This window comes from Pogona vitticeps, chromosome 1 (genome assembly GCF_051106095.1).
Source record: "Pogona vitticeps strain Pit_001003342236 chromosome 1, PviZW2.1, whole genome shotgun sequence".
Taxonomy (NCBI): Eukaryota; Metazoa; Chordata; class Lepidosauria; order Squamata; family Agamidae; genus Pogona; species Pogona vitticeps.
Window position 1 is genome coordinate 114,285,280 of NC_135783.1, and position 24,993 is coordinate 114,310,272.

General features: G+C 38.9%; 1 protein-coding gene across 8 annotated transcripts in view; it reads left to right on the top strand.

Moving 5' to 3' along the window:
• COL12A1 (collagen type XII alpha 1 chain) overlaps window positions 1–24,710 on the top strand; it is a 136,183-nt gene extending 111,473 nt beyond the window's left edge. For 6 of the 8 annotated variants that reach the window (XM_072999609.2, XM_072999637.2, XM_072999615.2 and 3 more), the window contains 13 exons: window positions 41–127; window positions 1,839–1,892; window positions 2,495–2,590; window positions 4,033–4,086; window positions 5,474–5,527; window positions 7,186–7,239; window positions 9,315–9,386; window positions 16,125–16,160; window positions 16,269–16,335; window positions 18,639–18,827; window positions 19,292–19,360; window positions 20,481–20,651; window positions 23,636–24,710. In XM_072999609.2, coding sequence (XP_072855710.2) covers window positions 41–127; window positions 1,839–1,892; window positions 2,495–2,590; window positions 4,033–4,086; window positions 5,474–5,527; window positions 7,186–7,239; window positions 9,315–9,386; window positions 16,125–16,160; window positions 16,269–16,335; window positions 18,639–18,827; window positions 19,292–19,360; window positions 20,481–20,651; window positions 23,636–23,817 — 1,185 coding nt within the window. In that variant the 3' untranslated portion in view covers window positions 23,818–24,710. Of the gene's footprint in view, window positions 1–40; window positions 128–1,838; window positions 1,893–2,494; window positions 2,591–4,032; window positions 4,087–5,473; window positions 5,528–7,185; window positions 7,240–9,314; window positions 9,387–16,124; window positions 16,161–16,268; window positions 16,336–18,638; window positions 18,828–19,291; window positions 19,361–20,480; window positions 20,652–21,050 lie in introns of all 8 variants that reach the window. The other 2 variants (XM_072999628.2, XM_072999621.2) reach the window with 2 other exon arrangements.
• The last annotated feature ends 283 nt before the right edge of the window (window positions 24,711–24,993 follow it).

Sequence of the window (24,993 nt, forward strand, 5' to 3'; positions counted from 1 at the left end):
TTTTCCCTTCTTAACAACAAATAACTGCCTCAATTTTCAGAGGGATGAAGCGAAGTGTCCATCGTTGCCAAATGCTTGCACATGTACCCAGGACAGTGTGGGACCCCCAGGACCTCCAGGGCCTTCTGTAAGTAGACATTGATAAATGGTGGTTATCAACATAGCTATATTGAAGAACAAAAATAATCATTCTGATCCATGAGAAAGAAGACAACAAAATTCACATTTCAGCAGTAATTTTATAAATAATAATAATACTTGTGAATTGTTGAGTCAGTTCTGACCTTTGGTGGCCCTTATCAATGTTTTCTAAGTAGAGAGTACTCAGAAGTGGTTTACCCTCCTCTTCTTCTGGGGGCTTTCAGGGACTGTACAGCTTGCCCAAAGCTACTTAAATGGGCTCCTCTCTCAGGGGGCACAGTGGTAGGTGGGGGTAGGGGTAGGGGTGGGGAAAGGCCATGAGGTCTTTATGGCACCAGGAGTGAATGATAGTTGAAAGCAAGCATTTCTCTTTTTGCACTGCTGTCTGGAGCCAAGTAAAGTTAATATAGTCACAACAATTAATTACTGATTTTCTATAATTGTTCTTAAGCCATGAATGGGTCTGAGAAGATTGTTCTTAATGACATGAATCAATCTTCCATGGTGTTTGGGCTGTGCATGTATTGATATGATAACACATTTTCAGTCGCACAAACAAGGGGAAAAAAAAACCAGAAGAGTTAGGTGAAGTGGGAAAAGCTTGAGGAACTTATTGCAAGGGGAAATATTTTCTTTATTGCCATATTTAATAATGTTTCTTACTCCCAGTCACATCGATGAAAAGGGTAAAATTCATTAGATCAGGTAGATATACTTTCAGTTGATTTTATTTTACCTCCTAGAAGGCAGAAGGATGGGAAAAGAGAGAGAAAAAGTGAATGTACTGGAGAAGTTCATCTGGTTCAAAGTGGGATTTTAAAAAGTGGGATGGTGATATTAAACGGTGTGTTGCAAAATGGCTGTAGATTCTCTTACACCATCATTAACATTTTTATTTTTCAAAGTGTTACATGTGCGTAGAGAGTATGCATGTCTACGTGAATCTATAGGCAAATATTGTTTACTGTTGTTATGTGCCGTCGTTAACTGACTTATAGAGTTCCTAATAGGTCTTAATGAGATAGTTTTACCAGTTCTACACCCCCAGTGAATTTCCATGGCTGAGCAGGGTTTCAAACTGACATTTCTTGAGTCCTAATCCATCACTCTAGCTACTACACTACACTAGGTATCCGTTCTTCACTGTACTAAATACAATTAGCAAAAGTCTGCGTAGTTCCACACACTGTGTATGTGGTTGTGGGAATTAAGATTGTTGCTTATCATCCCTGATGCTGTTACTGCTGAGCACATTCCTACCATAATATCAGCATTCCTGTCTCTAACAGTAATGTTGGTGGTGGTGCTGCTGGGAGGTAGATTTGGCTTTTCTAGGTGCAATTCAAAAGGTTATAAGAATCTGGCCAGAGAACTTGATGTGCAAGAATATCGCCTTTCACATCTAAGCACCTGAAAGTTGATCTTCTGTGCACACATCTGGACTTCATCCAGTCATTGTCCTTTCAGTCTTGCTGCTTGTTTTTCTCAGACCAGACAAAACCCCTTCATTCATGCACAGGTACACTGCCATTCCTTGTGCTTGCACTGGGTGGGTCTTCACCTTGGCCTTCCAGCTAATTGTGGGAAATAATCTTTTTATGTATATCTAATTTATAAAGTTTTGGACGTTGTTGCCTAATGATGCCTAATATCTATATCTATCATTTATACACAGTGTTTTGTTGTTTTTGTTTTAGGGAGCACCAGGTTCTAAGGGCCCAAGGGGTGATAGAGGAATAAATGGACCTCCGGTGAGTATCCACCTAAGGGACACCAAGGCTATAGTACAATACAGCCATTAGCTAGTGAGAGATAGTTGCCTCAGGTGGTGGAGCACTTGTTGATCTGTCTATTTTGGCCACTGGTCACTTTTTTTCTAATTTCTGCCTGACCTTCTCCACAGAAAACCCACTTTAGACTGGCTATGTAAATGATCCCTGGTTCTGAGGATCTTCAGGGCCAAGAAGGGGCCATGTATTAAAGATTAATTTACATAGATCCCATGGAGGAATTTGGGGACTGATTAATTAATTCCATAGAAGATAAAGGAGTTATTAGTTACCTCAGATAATAACAACAGCAGTAACATTGATTCTTTTTGACTCAGTTCAAAATAGCATGTTCTCATTTATTCTACCTTTAAACTGGTTTTACACAATCCATTTCTAAAGTGATGGGATTGTCACAAAGGCAGGAATTAGTTTCATTTATGCTGAATATATATATATATTCATATAAAAACACCATCACCATGTGAGGATAAATGACATAAATCCATCTCTTGTTCTTTAATACACTGCTTTGGATGATACCAGTGGCCGACAAGTTAAGTTGTCTCTCTTTCTACTTTAAGGGACCCATTGGTCCTCGTGGAGATGTAGGACCTCAAGGACCTCAAGGCCCACCAGGACCACAGGGGCCAAATGGACTTTCCATTCCAGGAGAACCAGTGAGTAAGCACCTGCTTTGCAAGCGTACCTGTTTGGGTTAGCATAAAATCATGCAACTAAGAGTAAAGTAGACTACATCCTGGCCTTGGCCTTCCTTTCATTTTTGTAGTGTTACAGCGCATAATTTTCTCTCAAAGCCATCATGGAACATGCCCAACAACTTTCTTCAGTTGGTGTGCTTATGAAGAGGTTTTGAATGTGTCATATAAGGTGTTCTTCTAGTGTAAAATTACCAGGGAAAATTATAAACACATACCATGTCATTATAACTGTTATACAAATGTGCATATGGAGAGGCTGAAATTGCAATCCTAAACAGAATTACACTGAACATTGGGGTGAGCAGATAGAAAAGGAAACATACTTAGCATATGTCTTGCAACTTTAACCATTGCATAGATGAGGGAATTACACAAGTCTGCAATGTAAGCTGTATCTCTTGAAATTCTGTTAAACAACTTCTAAAAGTGTAGGAGTCATGTCTTGTTGTTTATGTGGCAACTCCTTTGAACACAATCTTTACTTCTGAATAGATTATGTATAGGATCATACTGTCATGAAACTTATCCCTATTTTAAGAACATAAGAAGAGCCCTGCTGGAACAGGCCAAGGGCCCATCTAGTCCAGCTTCCTGTATCTCTCAGTAGCCCCACAAGATGCCTCTGGGAGCACACCAGACAGCTAGATATCTGTCTCCTGACATCTCTCTCCTGCATCTGGCATTTTGAAGTACCTTCCTTTTAAGCCTGGAGATTATACAGCGCCATCATGGCTTGCAACCTGTGATGGACTTTTCCTCCAGAAATCTGTCCAATCACCTTTTAAAGGCATCTAGGCCAGATGCCGTCACCACATCCTGTGGCAAGGAGTTCCACAGACTAACAACATGCTGGGTAAAGAAATATTTTCTTTTATCTGTTTTCACTCTCCCAACACTCAATTTCAGTGGATGTCCCCTGGTTCTGGTATTGCATGAGAGGCAAATGAGCTTCCCTCTATCCACTTGATCCATCCCCTGCATAATTTTATACGTCTCAATCATGTCCCCCCCCTCAGGTGCCTTTTCTCTAGATTAAAGAGCCCCAAACGCTGTAGCCTTTCCTCATAAGGGAGGTGCCCCCAGCCCAGTCATCATTTTAGTCGCTCTCTTCTGTACCTTTTCCAGTTCCACTATGTCTTTTTTGAGGTGCAGGGACCAGAACTGTACGCAATACTCCAGGTCCGGCCTTACCAGCATTTTGTACAACAGCATTATCATGTTCACTGTTTTATTTTCAATCCTCTTTTTAATGATTTTAATGGTATCTTAGCTTATATATCCCAAACACAGATCATTCAGATTATTCCATTATGTATTTGTGCTTCAAATGTGATAGATGAGCTCTTGGCTTTGTTTTGTAGGAGAATAACCAAGTACTGTTTGTGTATTATCAATTCTAGGGCCGTCAAGGGATGAAAGGTGATGCAGGAGAGCCAGGACTTCCAGGTCGAGCGGTAAGTTCCTTTTTAAAAATGGCTTCATGATACTTACTTTTCTGTATTTCCCAAAGGCACGAACATAAATCATGTTATCATTTCTTAGCAACATGGACAAGTATTCATTTAGGTCTTCAACAGAGGAGTGAATACACTTTTTCAAAAAGTTTAAAATAAAAAAAAACAGAGTGCAGTGGTGCACATTGATATCATTGACAGTTTTGCCTGTACAGTGGTGTCTCGCTTAGCGATTGCTTCGTTTAACGATGTATTCGCTTTGCAATGGGTTTCTTTGAGGAATTTTCTGCATCGTTTAACGATGTTCTCTATGGGGGAATTTCACTTAACAGTGTCCGTTTTTGCTCATTTAAAAGTGTCTTAAAATGTTTGAAACCTGTTTTAAATGCTTGGAATAGTTAGTCCACCTTGTGAAACCTATGCACACTTAGTTTGGCTTTGTTCTGAGTCTTCGTTAATTTTTGGTGATTTTTTGTTTTCCCCATTTAAATCCATTGAACGGACAGTCCAATGCTTTTCAATGAGGGGAAAACAAAAAATCACCAAAAATTAACGAAGACTCAGAACAAAGCCAAATTAAGTTTGCACATGTTTCACAAGGTGCACTACCGATTCCAAGCATTTAAAACAGGTTTCAAACATTTTAAGACACTTAAAAATGAGCGAAAACGGACATCAGAAAGCCATTGAAATGCATTGAGTCAGCTTCAATGTATTTCAATAGCTTTCTGATGGGGGAAACATTGTTTCACTTAGCGATGTTTCCTATGGGGATTTTCGCTTACGGACGGTAATCCATTCCCATTGGAACGGATTAACCGGTTTTCAATGCATTCCTATGGGAAAGGGTGTTTCGCTTAACGATGTTTTCCCATAACGATGTTTTTTTGGAACCAATTAACATCGTTAAGCGAGGCACCACTGTATCTACGTACTATGAGTGAAACAGGATGGTCAAGTAGGACTCTGGCTTGGAGAGCCAGAGGAGCCATTGGAGACCATCCGGAAGAAGAGACAATAGAACTAAAATATTATTGGATTCTTCCAGTTATAACTAACTTTTCTCCCATAATAACAGTTGTTCAATTCATAGCTTTATCTGGCAGCCACATCTGAAAGATCATAGCAATAATATGCACTATTGTTTGATAAGAAAAAAAATACAAATAAAGTATAAAAATAGTTTGAAGACAAAAGGTAATTCCATACCAGATGTTGATGTTGTCAGACAATTGAGTGGGGTTGATTTTTTTTTTGTCTATTTTTTCTGCATCCTGCCAAAAAACAATCTTGAATGTTTAGAATACGGATGAATGTAACTGATGCCTTAAAACTTTTATTTGAACCAGTCAATAATCCTCTATGATTGTTTTTCTTTTCTTCTTAGGGATCCCCAGGCTTAACAGGCCCCCCTGGTCCAATGGGACCTCCAGGTGACAGGGTAAGCGCATATTCTTTGCTAGAGGAATCCAGTGGCTTTACGGCTATGGTGAAAGGATTGAGTTTCACCTCTGCCTATATGGAATTATCCTGTTTTCAGCTGCCTACATGAAAATGTAGGAAAACAAAAAGTAGTGTCATCAAATAAAAAAAGAAATAGAGTTGATTAAGTAATGCAAGCTCTTATACCTTGGACACATTGTTTGCCATGACAGGTATAATATACTGCAATATATAATTGAAGGGAAGATTGGGGATAAACATGGAAAAGGTAAAAGGTATATTTCTTGGATGAGTAATATTAGAGACTGGCTGGACCTGAGTAAAGAGCAGCTCATTCACACATTAGGAGATAGGTGGAGATATGTAGCCAGCCTCAGCAACTAAGACAACAGTCAGAGAAAGAGAACATGAACATTCCCTATTTGGAGTAGTCCAGTTTTATTTCTGAGTATGGAGAGCATGTTGGGAAAGGGTTCATAAAGAGGTCCCTTTGATTAGAAGTGTGTTCCTGTTTCATGTAGACACAATAGAATAAACATGTCAGTTACCTTGGTATCTCTGACAGTATACAAACAATCTTGACAGACTTTTCCTACATGGAAGTGATATCCATCAGTGATTTGTTAAAGGTAGAGCGAAATTGTGGTAATAGCACTAAGTGAAGTTTGTTGAGTGTGGCCTGAGAAGTTATAGGATCAGGAGGAATGAATGGAGAGAGCCTACCAAACCTTCCAGAAAGGGGGGTGGGATGGGGACCAGAATAGGTGGAGTGGGAATTTGCTATTTTAAATATTTCCTTCATCACCTAAACGCTGAAGACTAGTTATGATTGGTGACTCCATGTTTACAGTGAAGCTTTCCATAAACCATTGCAGGAAAGCTACTGTTCAAATGGAGAATCCTTGTGGTCCCCTAAAAGAACACAATGGGGCATTAAAATCTCTGAATAAAAAGAAGTGGAGTGCTTGTTTATAAATTATTCTCTTGTTATTGATTAAATTGTATCTTTGTGAATTCACAACCAGTTATAGCCTACTCTATACGGGTGCTTCCCATTCTTGGACTAGTGCTGATTTTGGCAGCATCTCTACCAGACTTCCTTGATGTGGAAGACTCAGTCTCCCAGCGTGGCTGGAAAGATGAAATGAGATACAGTTCCAACACATTATGAGAATGATTGATGATGATGGAATTATGGGTGGAATTATGTAGATTATATATATACTCGCATAAAGCCTTGGAGATGGAAACAAAAAGTGATAGAAATACCTTTTAGGCCTAATGGAGCTCTTTGGTCTTTATCCAGGTGTAGAGAGGACAGCAAATTCCTGGATATTTCATGGGTTTCATTTAAGAACCTTGGTATTCAGCAGGAATTCTTAATCTTAGTATATTTATTTGTTTGTTTGTTTGTTTGTTAGTTTATTGCATTTATACCCCGCCTATCTAGTCGAACGACCACTCTAGGCAGCTTACTTAAAGGACAAGTAGTTGTAGTAAATGCGTAACCAATAACTTCTGCAGCTCCAAATTAGCATATGGGATTAAAAAAATGCTAAAATCATTATTAAATGTTAAGGGTGATTAGCTTAAAGCTAATTAGCTTGTCTTTAAAAACCAGAAATCCTAATCTATAAATGTTCATTTTTCAAATAGGGCTTTTCTGGAAAAGATGGCCCGGCAGGACCAAGAGGACCCCCTGGACCAGTCGTAAGTATGAGCTTAATTCTTGAAGGGAGAACTTGGGAAGTGGGTAGGCTTGGATATGTCCAGCATATCAGTTTTGTATCAAAAAGTACTTTTTTTGTGTGCCAGCACATGACAGCCCAGGGAGATTAAGTTGTACACCTATAATGCGATCTCAGTGCTCCTTATACAGTGGTGCCTCGTTTAACGATGATAATCCATCCCAGGAAAATTGCAGTTAAGCGAAAACATCATGAAACAAAATTAAAAACCCCATTGAAACACATTGAAGCCCGTTCAATACGTTCCAGTGGGGTAAAAACTCACAGTCCAGTGAAGATCCTCCATACGGCGGCCATTTTCGCTGCCTTATAGCGCAGAATCTGTCCTAAAACACAGTGGGGAGCCATTTTAAGCACCCGGTGGCCATTTTGAAAACCCGACGATCAGCTGTTTTTGATTGTTGTAAAGCGAAAATCGGTTCCTGAAGCAGGGAACCGATCATCGCTAAGCGAAATTCCCCCATTTAGACCATCGTTTTGCAATCGCAAAAAGATCATCATAAAGCGGATTCATCATAATGCGGGGCAATCGTTAAGCGAGGCATCACTGTATAGAGCAAAAACACCTATCATCTTCCATAGGAGGGAGGTATCAGCAGCTTGGAGAACCTCAAGATTTGCCAAAATACAAAAACAGCTTTTGAAAATGTGGACGAGGGGGGCCCAAAAGTGGCCCAGTGGGACCCAAGCATGTTACATGGCCTTGTAATGGTGGCTGGCCAATTCCTCATGTGGACCACATGAAGCAGCAGCATGGAGCGGAATGTAATGGAGTATTGTGAAAATGGGCCTGGCTCACATGCTTTGTAGGCTGGAACCCTGCATAAAGAGAATTCCACATTGCAACCTTTTGTTGCAGATCTCACTTGTTTGACAGTACTTTGCTTATTATATAATGGTTGCCTATCCAGTCTTGTTACATCACTCAGCGAAATGTGCAACCCGTTTACTTTTCACATGGAATGGAAAGCTCCATTCCTGTAAACACTGCATTGTGAGTTGTAAAAAAGAGAAGCTTTGATGACTACAGATGGTCAAAATGAAGGGTTGTTCCCCCTACCCACTCACCCCAGATCTGGCTGCAGTTAATGTGGTCTGCACATGTTTGTTTCACTGGAAAATGGTCAAGAGGAAATCATTCTGAGTACAGCAAAGCTTTAGGAATACCAGAAGTTTCTCTTTGTTTTATGAGGCTTGAACATTTTCTTATGGAAGCCATGCCCTTTAAGGTGATTAGGAAGATGAAGGCCTTAAGAGGTCTTAATATATATATATTTCTATATATAGAAATGTTGGTATCGGAGGAGCATGTAGTTGAGGAACTTGTAGTTTTTGAACTGGGGAAAAACTGTCTGCCCCCTTTGCAATAATTATTATTTATTTAAAATATGATTACATGAATGTTGCTTTCCCTAGGTCAGGGTGGGGAGTTATGTGACTCACAGTTCTAGCCCATTCATGCAGACCTCAATCTTGCCAAGTGATCCTCACATAAATAAAATAATTTGGAGAAACAAAAGCCAGCCAAAACCCCCCAATGAGAACCAATTCCCCTTTAAAGCAAGGTGTAGTGGCTCCTCCAACGTATTGGAGAGAAAGAACAGAAAACATATAAGATATTCATTGGGCATATTATCAAAGCCCGATACTTTGGTTCCATAAGGCATAAAAGAGAAAACTGAGAAGTTTATGCTACATGTTGCAAAGTGTCTAAGAATGTGAGTACATGGAAATAGAAAAGTGGGGGGGGGATTCATATATATCCCCTCCATCTGCTGGGCATTTCACCAAATGGATTTAATGGAATAAAACCAGCAGCATTTTATTTCCCAGCAGTCCGATATCCCTCACATTGCATGTTTATAGGGCCCTGGGTGAGCTTTTAGAAATGTGGAATGTGTTGCAAAGTCAGCTTGTGAATATGTGGAAGTTGTCCATTGTGGTGATGATGGTGGGTCTTAGCATATGATCTAAGAGGCATTTCGGGATGGGGTTATGTTCCTTCTTAGCTTTCCTTTTCAATGGTCCTCTTTGCAGGGTGCCCCTGGAGTGCCTGGAGTAGCCGGTCCAACGGGAAAGCCAGGGAAACCAGGAGATCGTGGGTTACAGGTAAGACAATCTGCATCTAGCTTTTGCATGTTGTATCTGCATCTGTTGTGAAATATACCCTTAATTGTTTAGACAACTAGGAGAACTTTCTCAGGATCACCTCATGCAGTGACTATCATGACAACCAGTTAATATCTCAAAGCAAAAATCTCAAGTCTAATTTTAAATATTTTATTTATTTATTTATTATTTGATTTATTTGATTTTTATCCCGCCCATGTGGTTTGGTCGACCACTCTTTACAGTGCATCTTTTATTTTGTATTTTAATTTTTTTTGCTATTTAGGACTTGTGTCTGGAAATTGTGGTCATAGGGTTTCCATGAAAATAAAAAAGGAGCACATTCCAAAGCTTATATTTCTGCACTATGTAAACATCCAGAGCTAAATCAGCAGAATTACTGGAATTATAATTAGGTTTTTTTTCAAGGATGGCCGAATATACTATGCTGCTTAAAATTGAATTTTTGTGGTAGGTCGCATTCTGAGAGCTGTTGCGTTGAAAGTACTTGAACGTTAACAGGACAGCATCAGTGTTTCATTGTGGGTTCTGCTTAAAGTTTTATATCTAAAACCAGCTTAGAGTAGAGAAAGGGGCAGGAGTTTGTCCTACATGTAGCTACTAGAGCCATGCAGTCTGTCTGAGCCAAGACTGCTGTGGGAAAATATGAAGAATGAAAGGCCAGGATGCAATAATGGGCTTCATTGGCAGAACAGCTTCTATCTGGAGCACTGGGAAGGGTGTGATTCCCACCCATCCTTGCCCACGTGCACAACACATTGTGGACCCTCAAAATCCTCTGGAAGTTTGGCAATGTATAGAGCAGGTTTTCAGCTGCAGAGACCTTTAACAAGGGGGGGAGAGAGAGAGAGAGAGAGAGAGAATCTAATTTTACTAGTGGTTGGATGCTAGCCCAGCCCTGGCTTTAAGCTAAAGGATGCAACCTTCACAACTACTATACCTGCCAACATGGGGCAAAGCAAGTTCTCTGCTTGCTTTTACTAGTATTCCTGAGGAAATGGAGGGCAGCCTTGAAGAGAAGACAGAAGGGGGAATTACTATACTGTTCCTTCTAACCATTTACTATGCAGCCTTTGATGAGTCACCTCAGACCACTCTTTTGTACCACTGTTAGCTTTGCATATAATCCTGCACTCATGGACTTCCTCAACTAGTTTAACTTTGTCCCATTGATTTCAGTAGGTCTGGATCATAACAAAACTTTCCATAGACTGGTCCCTCTGCTAAGAATAAGAAAGAAGTTAGAATTTCTCATGGACACTATTGTGGAAATAATATAGAGTAGTGCTGTTAAATGGTTAAAGAAAGGGGGCAATCTGCTTCAGTGTATAGTTTCACTGGGGATAAATCTTTTCATGCAAAGAAAATATTTTCTTCTTTGTGAATGCCTGCACTTGAAGACAAAGGAATAAAGGCCAGTAAAAATTTGGGAACAGCAGCTTAGACGCTAGTTATATACTTAACTATATTTAAATTTTGCACCAAGGCTTAATGTTATATGATCTGTTTGGTGCAGTGGTTAAACTGCAGTACTGCAGCCAAAAATCTGCTCACCTGGTTCAATCTTAGGTAACCAGATTGAGTTTCACTTAGCCTTCCTTCCCTCTGAGGTCAATTGAGTACCCAGTTCTTGGGGGTGGTGGTGGTGGCAGTATGTAGCCTGCATAATTAAAATTATAAACCACCAAGAGAGTGTTAAGTGCTAGGGGGCCGTATATAAGCAACACACTTCGCTTTTATTGTTGTTGTTCTATTTTTTCTTAAGGTGAATTGATTTAACATGTGTATTATAATTTGTCCCACTTTCCTACCTGCCTGACATCACATTTGCTGTTTACCAAGTTTTCTAAGCAGATTCCAGAAGGGACTCTGGCATACAGTCTGTGCAGATGTTGTGTCAGACTCATGAGGAATATGGGATTTCGGCACCTCTAGTTTTGCTCTCAGGATTGCCAGAGTGACAACACAAGCTCATACTTGCCATTCGTGGGCCGAATGTGGCCTACTGAGTTCTAAAGGTCATCCAAGCTTTTCTTGTAGCTGTGCCAAAGCAGCATTGTTCACATAATAGCTGCATGTAGTAATCTGACTCTCTGTGAATCTTTTGTTAGATCTTTGTTGTTCCCCAGAATTAAATAAGAATTGTTGATGTTGTATTATGGTCATCTGGATAGTGACAAAGAACTATGGAAACAAGGCAGATGTGCTCCCTGAGACATATGTAAACAGACTCCTGGATGTTTCACTCCATCTTTGGGTCAGAGTGACCCTGCTGAGTTCTGTGTCCAAAGTTATCCCTAGCGTAACTGCTTAATTTCCTTAAATTAAATGTTCATGATCCCATTGCAAGATTGTAGAAACCCCACCATTCAATTTAATTATATCCAACTCTGTTCTGTCCCTGCCCAACAGCATTGTTTATCATAGTACATCACCAGAGTACTATGAGGGTACACTGAGAACTTTTGAGAAAAACTGCTCATTCCAGATTTAGTGATTGGTTATGTTGTACTGACAAAAAAAGAGAGTATTAAGCATGATGAAACAATGACAAAAGATTTGCCATTTGGCTTTATAGCATTTTATCTAAGCCCCACAAATCACAGAATAATCACTGTTGTTTTTTTAAAAAACATTGTCCAGATTTGGAGGCCAGATAGGAAGCAGTAGGAAAGGAATTTAGTTATTTATTTATTCGACTTATATGCCACCCGCACTCTGCAAGAATTGAAAGACAACATGGCATTTGTGCTAAGTGAATTTCAATCTGAGCACACTGGGCCAAGCCATATCGTTGTGACTGTATTATATGAAAAAGTAGAAAACATAATTGTGGGTGAATGGTGTTGTTCAGCATCCAACACCTCTCTCTAGATACTTGTTAAAGAGACGCTCTTCAAATGTGACAAAGCCTGGCCACTTTATTTGGGCAGTTAACATTTTTCTGATAATGATTTAATAGTTCAAACGATTATATGTCTCTTTGGATGGTTTAAAATGGGAAATTCCATCTTGTTGACAGACAAAACAGCAATAACTGGTTTCATAATGAGAGTAAATATATCCATGTGTGATCATTACTGCGTAGTTTTGAAAAATGTGTAGTATGCAGCTTAACTGTACCAATTACATTTCTCAAGGAAGATTGTCAGGAGATTTCTTGGCTCTTCCTTTTGCTAACAAAGGAATGTAAACAGCAAGACTGAATTCTCAAAACATGTGAAAGTTGTGCATGCAGACTTCTCTTTACTGTCTGGTTTGCATGTGCGTATTTCCAGAAGAATGTTGTTGGGGTGTTTTTTTTTGTTGAGAGTTTCCATAGTCTTAAGTACATCTAACTACACAAGTGTTCAGAGTCATTTTGAAAGGTTAATCCTGACTTCTTCTTTAGCGTTGCATTTTTCAAAAAAAGTTAAAATAACATTTTATTAGTTTTTTAATCTATCTACATTCAGTTCATTCCTGTTAAACATCATGTCACATGGGTTGCTTATAATTATTTATTTTTGCATCTTGGTGTCTTCTTGGCTGTCCCTTCAAAATCTTTACATTTTTTAAACATTGAACCAATCATATATATATATATATATATTAGTGTACAATATTGGCTACTATCATAATATTGCTCTCACAGTATATATTCTCAAAATCCTCTAATAAAGTACCTAATAGAAACAATTCTGGTTTCAAATATGTATAATTTGAGGCAATTTAACTGACCAACTTTGTGTTTTATACTAATAGGCTCCTAACACATAATAAATGTTATCTAAAGCATTTTAGATAGATTTTTAAATATAATTGTTTAGCCATTTCTATCTCCACATTTTCTGTCATGTCTATATCAATATCATTTCTTATATCTAGCTTCAATTTATCTTAAGAAGCACCTTGTTATGCCTTAACCCTGATTAATGATCCCTTATTTAAATTTGATTCCCTTTTTAATATATAAGATATGTACCCTTACAATCCCAGAAGTTAGGTGTATACATGTTTTCAATGTTGAAGGCAACCTTAATATTTTTACCTTTTCATCTTTCTAAGTAACTCCTCCTCTTATTTGTCTTTTCCCAATTCTTATTCCTATTTCTCTAAAAATTTTGCCATCTCTTGTACTATATGTAGTCATTTTTTGCACTTGATCGATCTCCAATAGATCTTCCAGGCTAGTTTTTTTACATTAAATTTGCCGGTTCCCTCCCCTTATCTTCCCTTAGCACACCTAAGATTCTCCTTGGCTCCAGGGTTAGAATTAGATCTCCTAAATGTTCTCCTCTGATCCCCTCCAGCCCCTCCCTTGATTGGCATACATCATCCACCACCCTCTCATTTCCTTGTTTGTTACTTCCCTATCTCCTGTTGACTATAATCTTTCTTTAACTGCTCATTGAATAATTTTGCCTCTTCGTTGTGGGATCTCACTATTTCTAAAATTGTTTGAAGAGTAGATATTGTTTCATCTCAACATTTTTCTTGTTGTAGCATTATGTCCCAGATATCAAATGACTGTATTACAAGTGAAGATTTTCCAGTTACTTAGTAGTAATCGGTCCAATTCCATCAATATTTGTTTCCATAGGTCCATTTTAATAGATTAGTCATCTTTAGGGTTAAATTTGAATCCAGTCTCAGATGTGTAGGGTTTCCCTCTCTTGTAGACTGAAGGACACTTGCTCATCAAATCGTTCCCTCGATGAATACAAACATGTTTGTATTCATAGTTTGATGTCTTTTGTAATCCAGCCCCAGAAGCAGTCCATTCCTGTATTAATTCTATCCTGGCTTGTGCTCTGATCAAATTCAGAGCTCACCAAGGGAGGGCTATGTATTCTGGTTTATGGATTTCAATACAAACTATCCCAAGATCAACCTCCAGCATCTCTAGAAAGGGCTGGGAAACACCATTGCGAAATGCTACCTGAGCACCGCCAGTTGCTAATGAGATGGATGTGCCAATGGACTCACCCAGTGTAAAAAGCAAAGCAAAAACAAACCGTGCTGCTTATATACTGCTTCAAGCACTCTCTGGGTGGTTTACAAGTTAATTATGCAGGCTACACATTGCCCCCCCCCCCAGCTACCTGGGTACTCATTTTACAGACCTCCGAAGGATAGAAGGCTGAGTCAACCTTGAGCCGGCTACCTGGGATTGAAGCCCAGGTCGTGAGCACAGTTTTGGCTGCAGTGCAGCGGTTTAACCACTGCGCCATGAGGCTCTTAATTCCTAATGAACAGCATTTCTTGCGTCTGAACCCCATTGGAATTTCAGCATGGCTAATTGTCCGCTATCTAAACATACCTGTGGAGGCTTAGTTGTCACAAAATATTTTATAACTAAAAAGAGGGGTTGCAGTGTAAAAAGCATACAAAAAGAAGTTGTCCTCAGGTTTTTATACAAAATCCATTGGTATACTTATGTGGGGTCCCACTTCTTCCTAGATTCAACTGTCCTCTCTTTTCATTGGCCAGTATTTAGCCTCCAGAGAAAGGGAAAAGAGTCTGAAAGCACATAAGCATTAACAAAAGTCAGAGAATGTTCTAGTATGAGATTAATACAAACAACACCTCCCACCCGCAAAGAACCCCTGACTGGATATGACTTGTACGTATGCTTAAGACATACATCAGATGGGTTGCAATGCTAGCAGTTAAAGATTTACTCTGACCTTCACTTAAAAAGGCATTGTGCTGTCCAGTATATTCTAAACACAATGTTTTGCTGATTAAGTTGCAGCTTAGGAGCCATGGACCCATAAGGTACAGAAGCTAAGGCCACCGTCCCTTGGTCATGTTTTTATACACCTTAATATGTATGTTAATCCTTGACAATCCAAAGTTTTCACAGTGGCCACCAGTTACAGGATTTGATGTTAGATATTCTTGTTCCTTTTCCACCTAAGAAGAAGGCTCTGAGGCCTGTTCGTATAAACTAGCTATTTGCTACATAGGATGTAAGCCTAGGTTGTTTATTTGTTTAAGTGTTTCCAACACATCATATACTGACAGATCTTTGAGCAGGGTGCCATCACTGAAAATCAAATTAAAATAATCTAAAACAATTCAAGTGCTTCAAAAGAGTTTAAAACATTTCAGAACTGTTTCAAACAATGTAACAATTCAAAGAAAATAAAAGCCAACAAACTGAAGGATTAGAAAACATACCAGAATCAGTTGCCAAATGTCTGTGCTAACAACCAAGTTTTCACTTGGCACCAGAGTAAACATCTGTGTTTAAATATTGTCACACAGACCCAATGTAATGCTGAGGTAACAGAGTGAAATGTACCACTTCAGACTACAGAGGAAGGTGTCATCATTTATAATTTTCTTTTTCATAAAAATATTTTGTAAGTAGGAAACTAGCACAACGAGAATTAAACCAGGCTAGAACTTTTCCATTTATATCACTATTTTGCTTGAGTTCATTGTATCATTTTTACATATGGGTGTGTTCAAACTTAGCACCCCAACCCTCTGTATGAAGTAGAACATCCTAGTCTTCCATGTTAAAATTTTACCACCTCATTTTTCTGCATGTATAGCTGAGGCCCGTGTTTAAGCTTTATAAGGTTCCTAGTTCAAGTCAAGACAGGTAGTACATCTTGTACGATATACCACATGAATGAGTTTGACTATTTTTTCTCTTTCATTTACTGTACTTGTATGATACAATATTATTTGTGATATACTCTTACTGGCTTCAATTTATTTTAGGGCCCAGCTGGACCGAAAGGTGATAAAGGTGACCGAGTAAGTGCAGCCTGAAAACGAATTTGTCCACACTTTCTAACATTAATTGCTACTTTTTCAAAAGGAGTACTGTCGAATACTAATACGTGTCCTGTTCCATTTGTTAAGGGAGATATTGCTTCGCAGAATATGATGAGAGCTGTTGCAAGACAAGTCTGTGAACAAATGATAAATGGTAAAAAAATGCTTCATAAACACAACAGCGTATTATCTAGCTTTCTTGTAAATTGTGAAAAACAGAAATGTGGCTTGAGTGTTAAGTTAGGCAGTGTGTAGAGTGGTGGATAAAGCCAGTAGTGTGGGCCACTCATGGGATGCCCATGTATCCTTGTGTAGAGAACATAATTTTTAAAAGGCATTTTCTATTTCAAATAGATATGGGTGTTTTGTGCTTCATACAAAGCATGAAACGTGGCACCTGGCCCACCTCCCCCCCACCTCTGCCAGCCAGGCCACTCACCCTTCTTCAGATGCTGCCAGAGTCCTTCTTCTCTGGCAGTGTTCCAGTCTGGGCAGGAGCCCAACCAGCCCTTCCCTGCTTCTTCAGGCACCAAACTGCTCTGAAAAGGAGGAGGGACAAGGAGTCTCCCATGGCAGCTGATGACTGGGAAGGGTCTCCTGGGCTCCTGCCTGGATTGGAGCATCATCGGAGAAGAAGAACCCCATCGGCACATGAAGAACAGTGAGTGGCCTGGACAGCCAGGAGTGGGAGGGAGATGTGTTCGTATGAAGCACAATGCACCCATCCTTAATTTCAAGCACTGTCTTGTCCATGCCCTGTTTAAAAATAAAGAATCGTGAGAAGAGAAAGCAGAAACCCCTCAATAGTTAGCAACACAGTGGCCCTGGTACTTTGCAGGAAGTGTAACTGAGCGTCATGTTGTCCTGGTGACAGCTGCTTTCAAGAGAAGGCAGGCAGCAGTGTCCAGGGCTGATCTGCAAGGAATGAGCCTGCTTTAAAAGTTAAAGAATAGACTCCCCTGCATCCCCAAACAACTGATGTACAAGTGGAGCCTCGCTAGATGATTGTCTCATGGGATGATTAATCCGCAAGATGATTAGTTTTTGTGATCGCTGTTGCGCTTCGCAAGACGATGGTTTCCTATGCACGATTTTTGCAAGACAACTATTTTTCCCCATTGGAATGCATTAAATGGATTTCAGTGCATTCCAGTGGGGAACCCCATTCTGCAAGGCGATGTTTTCTATGGACGATTTTCACAAGACAGCAATTTTTCCATTGGAATGCATTAAATGGATTTCAGTGCATTCCAGTGGGGAACTGCGTTTTGCAAGACAGCATTTTTCATGGAACGAATTAACATCGTCTTGCGAGGCACCACTGTAATGTGTTTCTAATAAGTAGCAGAAGGCATTACTTTTCTCACCTTGCAATGAATTTCATGCAGTGCATTTAATCACAGTAATAGTGTGATTAATTTTTACTAATTACCATTTCAAACTGTGATCAGTTCCATATGGAAAATAGTTCTTGAAGGGAAACTGAAGAAATGGTCTTGGTCCATTTTCCATTGCTGGCAGTTGACATTCAAGAAAGGTTACACCCAGGAAAAAGGAGTTGGAATTTGGTCCTCTCTGTGCTGCTGGCAATTGATGACTTTCTGTGGTAATGCCTAACCGGGGTTAGGTTTGGCCCCTCTTTCTACTGCAGTCACTTGTGCTTTTTAAGTGGTAGACTGTAGTTGCCCTGTTGTCTCCACTACTGACGTTTGGTTATCTCCAAGGTAGTAGTAATGGTAGCAAATCCTGGCTATGTTTGCTTCCTCCATCTGAGATTTGTCGTAGGTGGTCTTCAGCAGCAGTAGCAGTTAAAACAAATGAAGGCTAGGGGTTTGGATCTAGTCCACTACTCTTTTGTCTTCCTCTCTCCCCCGTGGTGCGTGCTTAAAGACATTTATTGCACCAAGCCATGATGAAGAAGGACAGGTATGCATTTAGTTCCCATTATCACCACCCAGCCCTTTCCACTCTATCCAGACAAGAAATGCAAAGTCCAAGTAGAGAAAGGAAGCTGAATAGGATTGTTGGGGTTGCAAACACAGGTCTCCCATTTACTGGATTGCCCTTGTAAGGTGCTTCCAAATAGAAATCATTGTTGTGTTGTGTTTCACACTCTTAAATATGATTGCATTGATAAAATGAATGCTATTTTAGCATGATAGGTCGTACTGGTTTTAACTCCAACACCCGCTAGCACAACTGTCCTTCCTCCTTTTCATTCTGAGTATATCTCACTTCTCTTAATCTAGGACCATGTATCAAATTAACCAGTAATTGTCTTCCAGTTTTCTGAGGCTTGGAAACGGGATTTTGTTTGGGTTAAATAAAATGGTATTGGGCATGTTTTAATTTTAATTAAACATGGTATAGAATACATTTCTATACCACCCGTCTGGCTACAAGGCTACTCTGGGCAGTTCATAACATGATAATTTAACCTGTTTTACTTCCTCAAAGGCCAAATGTCTCGCTTTAACCAAATGCTGAATCAAATTCCAAATGATTACTATTCAAACCGCAACCAGCCTGGACCACCAGGACCACCAGGTCCCCCTGGACCTGCTGGGGCAACAGGAGAACCGGGAGCTGGAGGCAGGCCAGGTTTCCCAGGAACACCCGGGATGCAAGGGCCACCTGGCGAAAGAGGTGGGTTCTACATATTTTCCCCTCTTAAAAAAACATTTGTGTTTCAGTGTCACAAGAGGCAACAGAAACAAAAGTGTACAGGGCAACTTTGAGATTAGCACATAACATTTCTATGTGAACTTCTGTGGATTCCACTCTACTTCTTCAGAGATTTCACACTGGAATAAGTTTGCTAGTCTCAAAGGTGCCACAATACTTTTGCAGGATATGTGTGTGTGTGTGTTTTCCTGTGTACTTGTATTTTGCATTCTGTCTTTGCTGCTTGTCTGAAAACTATCATCACAGTTGGGTTGTTATGAAATGCAGCAATTGTTTCCTTACAGTTCATATGTGGTTTAAGAGCATCGTTAACATAGCTCCTTGGATGAGGCAGTGGTAGCATAAAAGGCCTCCATTTAGATTATTTTACAAGCATGAACTTTTTCTCTGGACATGACTTTCCATTCCTTTTTTATGTGTTTTAGGGTTACCAGGAGAGAAAGGTGAAAGAGGAACAGGATCACCAGGGCCACGAGGCTTGCCTGGACCACCAGGTGAATTTTCTATATCTGATATACATAATTTTACAGAGTGATAATTTTAAAAATACAGCATATGCTAGAAAACAAGATTAATAGGTCTTTTAATGTTTTCATGCTGGCACGTTTCTTTATGATGCAACTACAGGGACTGGACTTGATGAATCCATAGGATCCCTTCCAGCTCTGCTGTTCTAAGATTATTTTTATGACCTGCTGGATAGCTCCCTGGTTTAGTGGCCAAAGGTTGGAAGTTCACTTCCCCACTGTGACTCCCTGTTTGGGGCTGGACTTGAGAATCCACAGAGCCTCTTCTAGCTTTGCAGTTTTAAGATTATTATAATGGTGAATAAAAATGTCTGAAGTTAGAATTAAAATTTGCTTGTAGTCCTCTATTTCTCTCTCCACTCCTGTTACATTGTCAATTGATCCATAGTATGTAGTGGGCCGAGTGTAAAACCTTCAGAGTTTCTTTTTCTTTTTTTGCACAGTTTAATCATCTTTGAATGTCTTGGCAGAAGTAATCAGGCACTTGTTGCTTCTGCTTTTAATTTACTAGCTGAAACACTTTCTTTTCCTTTGCAAAATCCCTAAGAAACTTGCAGCAAATTTTAACTTCACTTGCTTAGGCTGTGCATTTCTGTTAGCCAAGAGTATTATTTGTTCATCCATTTTTAAGGGTGGTGGCAGCCCTACACTTTAAGTGAGATCTAGTATACTTTCGTAACTTAGTTCCCCTTGAGATCCAGTACCTTACACAGAATGGATATAAACCACCAGGGTCAAATCTTGCCAAAGCAGTTTTCTGTGAACAAAGATGTTAAAATTTAGGAAGGAACTAATGATGAGTTACATATTTGGTCCCCTGTAGTTGTTTCATTGATAGTTTTTAATGTTTATTTGCTATTAATTATTCAGTTGTATTTTAACTAGCATGTACTGTAATTTAATTGGTTTTTTTTATGTTTAACATGCTGTGTTTTTAATTCTGAGCTGCCATGGATCCCTTTATGGGGAGAAAGTTGGCATATAAATAAAACAAAGTAAATAATAGTCGACCTTAGTTTTGCTAGCCACTTTATCAGACTGCCAATTATATGGATATGTTGTCATCAATTTTATTCCCTAAAATTAGGTCCACAAGGGGAATCCCGAGTTGGCCCCCCAGGTTCTACTGGCTCAAGGGGGCCACCTGGGCCACCTGGCCGTCCTGGTAATGCGGGTATCAGAGGTCCTCCTGGCCCCGCTGGATACTGTGATTCATCCCAGTGTGCTAGTGTTGGTTACAATGGTCAAGGATATCCAGGTAGGTTATGGGGAATGTAGACATCATTGAATACCCTATTAAAATACTTGTCAGTTTGATTTACTGTGGAAGGAGATCTTCTAGAAAAAGTATAAATAACATGAATTCAGACCGAACTAGTAGTCCATTTGCTTGATAGTCTATTGTTTCTAACTGAGTAAGATCTAGAAATAGTCAGTCAGTTGCTTTTCAGAATGCATTTACAATATTTGTTGAACCATTCCAATTTGAAATATGTTTTTGTTTTAAGTAGGAAATACTGATTACATTTAGTAGCCATTTGTCTCCCATGCATAGAGTGTTAGGAGAATATTAATTTTGCTGTTAGGATTTAAATGACCATTTTCTCCTTCTTCTTCTCCTCCTCCTCCTCTCCACAAACTGCTTCTTCTGAACAAGGTTGACCACTCATCTAAAGTACAAAAAGAACACAGTTGTTTGCAATTCCTCCATGCGTCCTTCTGATTAATGTTGAGATTATCTATACAAAATTAGTACCTAAAATCTAATTTTCCAAGACCAAATGTCATTCTGTGATACAGTGCAGACACACAGGGGTGAAGTGGGGGAGGGGAGTCACCATCACATGACTTGCGCTGAGTTAAATTCCATATAAGCTGTAATTTTATTACTGAATTTGCCACTGCATAGAAGAAACAGTTTCAAATAGTGGGCTGCCAAGTAACAGAAATGCTGGATAGCTATTGGCATTGGAGTATCCAATTGGTTAAAAACTGGGAATAACATTTTTAAAATTATATGTCCTAAATCTAGAGCCTTTATTAAGAAACATGTTCCACAGTATTGTTAACCGGTTTGTGTGCACTGTAGCACCTTATAATACATAAAACATGGTATTGCTGTTTGTTATGTTGTTTGCCACTATCATAATGTGCATGTATAGATGAATATATATATATGTGTACACACAAATTTGTAGAGTTAAGAGTTGAACAAATTTAATAATTATTATGCAGAACTTGCACAAAATGAATTAATCTGATTTTTTTTAGAAAGGGAAAATATTTTACAGTGCTTTCTTTGCAGAGAGCATCCTGGTATACATATATAGATATATACATATAATTTAACCCTCGTAGATGGATTTAGATGAATGAAAAAAATATTTTTGCACAGCTGTTCGACCTTGAAAACTAACATCATCTTTGACCTGTTTCAGGTTCCGGCTAACACATTTTCTAAGTCACCAGTGCTGCTTACAGTTTGAATACAGTGAAAATCCTGTTTCTGAGATGTTTGCGCACGTGCTTATTAGGAAGTGAATCAGTATGAATATTTCACCATAGATAATGAACAGAGCTGGCCTCCTAATGTGAGGAGGTTTTTTTTAAAATGTCCTTACTAACAAGTCTTCTTGAATGTAATGAAAGACAAAGATGGATTTCATATGTCAAAATAAGGGAGGTAAACTCTGCCTCCATTTCCTTCCCCTTTTCTCCAAACCTATAAATAACAAAAAGAGGTCCCGAGAATCCTCAGTGGCAATTGAGGATTATAAAACTACAGTACTAACTGATGAACGTAACATCATGATACATTTAACCTGGTGAAAGAGCAATGACATAATGTAAATAGTAAACTAATTGTGGCTTGTAAATGATTTGTATGGAAACATGTCCACTAAAATTAGTTGACATCATTACATCTTGCTTTTGCATTAAAGCCTGCTGCTGTGGCTGCTACCTTTTACTGTGTGCTGTCATAACCTCTTTGAAACTTCTAGAAAACTTCCTTTCTGTTGCTTGACGCCATCATTTTCACCATCATGTCATCTGATTCAGGGTGTGGGGCTTTTTTGTATATGTAATCTTCTTACAAATGCACAAAAATATAATTCATTTTGCTTCTGGTTTTCCTGCAGTGTTTGGTGTTCCTCCAGCACCATCCATAGCTCAGTTTGAGGTGGGGGAAAAGGAACACTGCCTGAAAATAGTATTTGCTCAATATTGTCATAGGGAGCACCTTTGTGTAAATGTTGGCCACACCCTAGAAAATAAAATGAATGCTACATGCCTGAGGTTTTCCCTTTTGATCAAAACATTTACTAGCTTCATTTATCATCTTTCAGTTAAATACTGAAAGGTCCTGAACTAGCTTTAAGTCAGTTTCATCAGTGAATGGAACAAAGGTAGCTGTGATCAATTTAAGTTCCATTGCTTTCAGTAGAACTCAGTTCCGCATAATTTTAAAGTTAATTTTTAACTTTAGCAGGATTGAAGTCGGAACACCTTTTTATCAAAAAGTGGCCAAATGTCAATATCATTTTTATTTTTGGCTTTACATATCTGACATTGCCCCTTACACGAGATTTCTTTTTCCCCTTTGTTTAATAATGTTCTCCCTCCTCCAACAGAGTGAACATAATTGTGAGTGATGAATTGTTCTACTGTGCAAAATGGAAAAGTAACTAAACTGTCATCCTGTTCTTGCTTGCTCTCTCAGGATTATGACCCTCTGAACTCTGAGTAACTTGCTCCTGAGTGAACATGCTGATGATTTAAAGTTTTAGATGCTGCAATATTGTTTTTGCTTAAAATTTGTTTGTTGAGAACTGCATTTTGTTTTGAAAAGCAGCACAACTGTTTCTCAAGCACAGAGAGAAAAAAATACATTGTCCATAATCCTATGTTCCCTGGGGTGCACAAAGAGGTCCCATATAAGAATACTTCCCTGTTTGTTTCAAACTTGAGGGCAGCCTCACCTAGTTCCCTTCTCTGAGACAGAGAGCTTTGTGTATATCACAAGAATCACTAGCTTAGGATTGTTCACTTGGAAGTTAGTTGACATTTTTAAGATGGAACCCACTTCCAGGTTAATGCCCTTAATGGTTAAAGCCATAAATATTTACGTCCATACCATCTTCACTGAACATTTTTAAAAAGCTTTTTTTAAAAAAAAAAAATCTGTGGATTCAAAAACATGTGATAACTATACTGTTCAATCGGACAACTATTTTCAACCAGAGCCATACGCACCTGAAAGTGGACCTTATCAGCCTGAAAGTGATCCCTACATAGTACCAGTGGAATCTGAGAGAAGAGATGACGAATATGAGGACTATGGAGCTGATATGCATTCACCTGGATACCCTGACCACATGCGCTGGAAAAGATCATTATCAAGGAAAGCAAAAACAAAACCATAAAGCTGTTTTACTCCCTTATTTCCTCTCCCTTGCCTTTCTGGTTGGTTGTTTTTGTTGTTGCTATTCTCACATGGATGGATACGCAGAGAACCGATTGGGTATGCCTAATTTGTTCTCCAATGTAGAAGCAGCAGTAGCTTCTTCCAAAGGGTACCAGTCTTATGTGGGAATAACAATAAAATGTAATAGAATTCATTCTTGCTCTCAAAATGCTTGTAAAATACTGTACTTTAGCTTACGGCAGCTGCATAGAACTTCTAACAAGTGCATTAAAATTATCATGGCTACAGTCTCTTTAAGTAATTTTTTTTTAAAGGAAGAAAGAAAACTCTTCATAGCTGCTACCAGTTTTCTCAAAGCTGGAGGCTTCAGCAATGGAGCTTGTTTGCCTTTTTCTCTTACCTGCAGCTCTGTGATGTTACAAATCTGCATTGTCTAATGAAGCAAACCTTTGTTTTCACATGTCAGTTTTCTTTTCTCTCTGCTTATACCTTGCAGGGCATATACCGCTCTTATACATCTCTTTTAACAACCACAAATCTTAAATAATGTAGCTGACATCATTGTATCAACTGGATACAGGGTTTCAAAATAAATAAATAAATAATGGCTTAAATCTCCTTGTTTTAGAAACATTAACATTTATGCCAAATTGCAGTCAATCCTGCAGAGATGAATTGCATGTTTGTGTTGTATATTTAGTATGATTCCCCTTCCCACAGAATATAATGTTTCGTAGTTACCAGAAAAAAAGCAGTTTGAAATTGTTTGCAAGACTATGGATATAGAATTGCTGCTTTTATATTTTAACTGCAAATTGTGAATTTCACTGCCTTATATTATTTATTTCTGAAACAAAAGAGGCATTTTTCAATAAAACTACTGAAAATTTATATGGGCTGTGTGTATTATTGCTGGCAAACTTCCAGATTTTGGAGGTTTTATTGTCATGGGAAATAAATCAACAGAAACTTTACCTTGTTTTCAGAAAAGATTATATACAGTAGATATCCTGAATAATTATTACGGATTGTGTTGTAGCTGATGTCAGGCATGGAAAGATTCTTTCTAAAAAACATTCACTTTCTCTGTGACCTCACTGAGACTTTCCCTTACATTAGCAAAATTTCTCTGCTTTCCTATGAAAACAAACCCCTGTTCTTATTTTTCTCATTT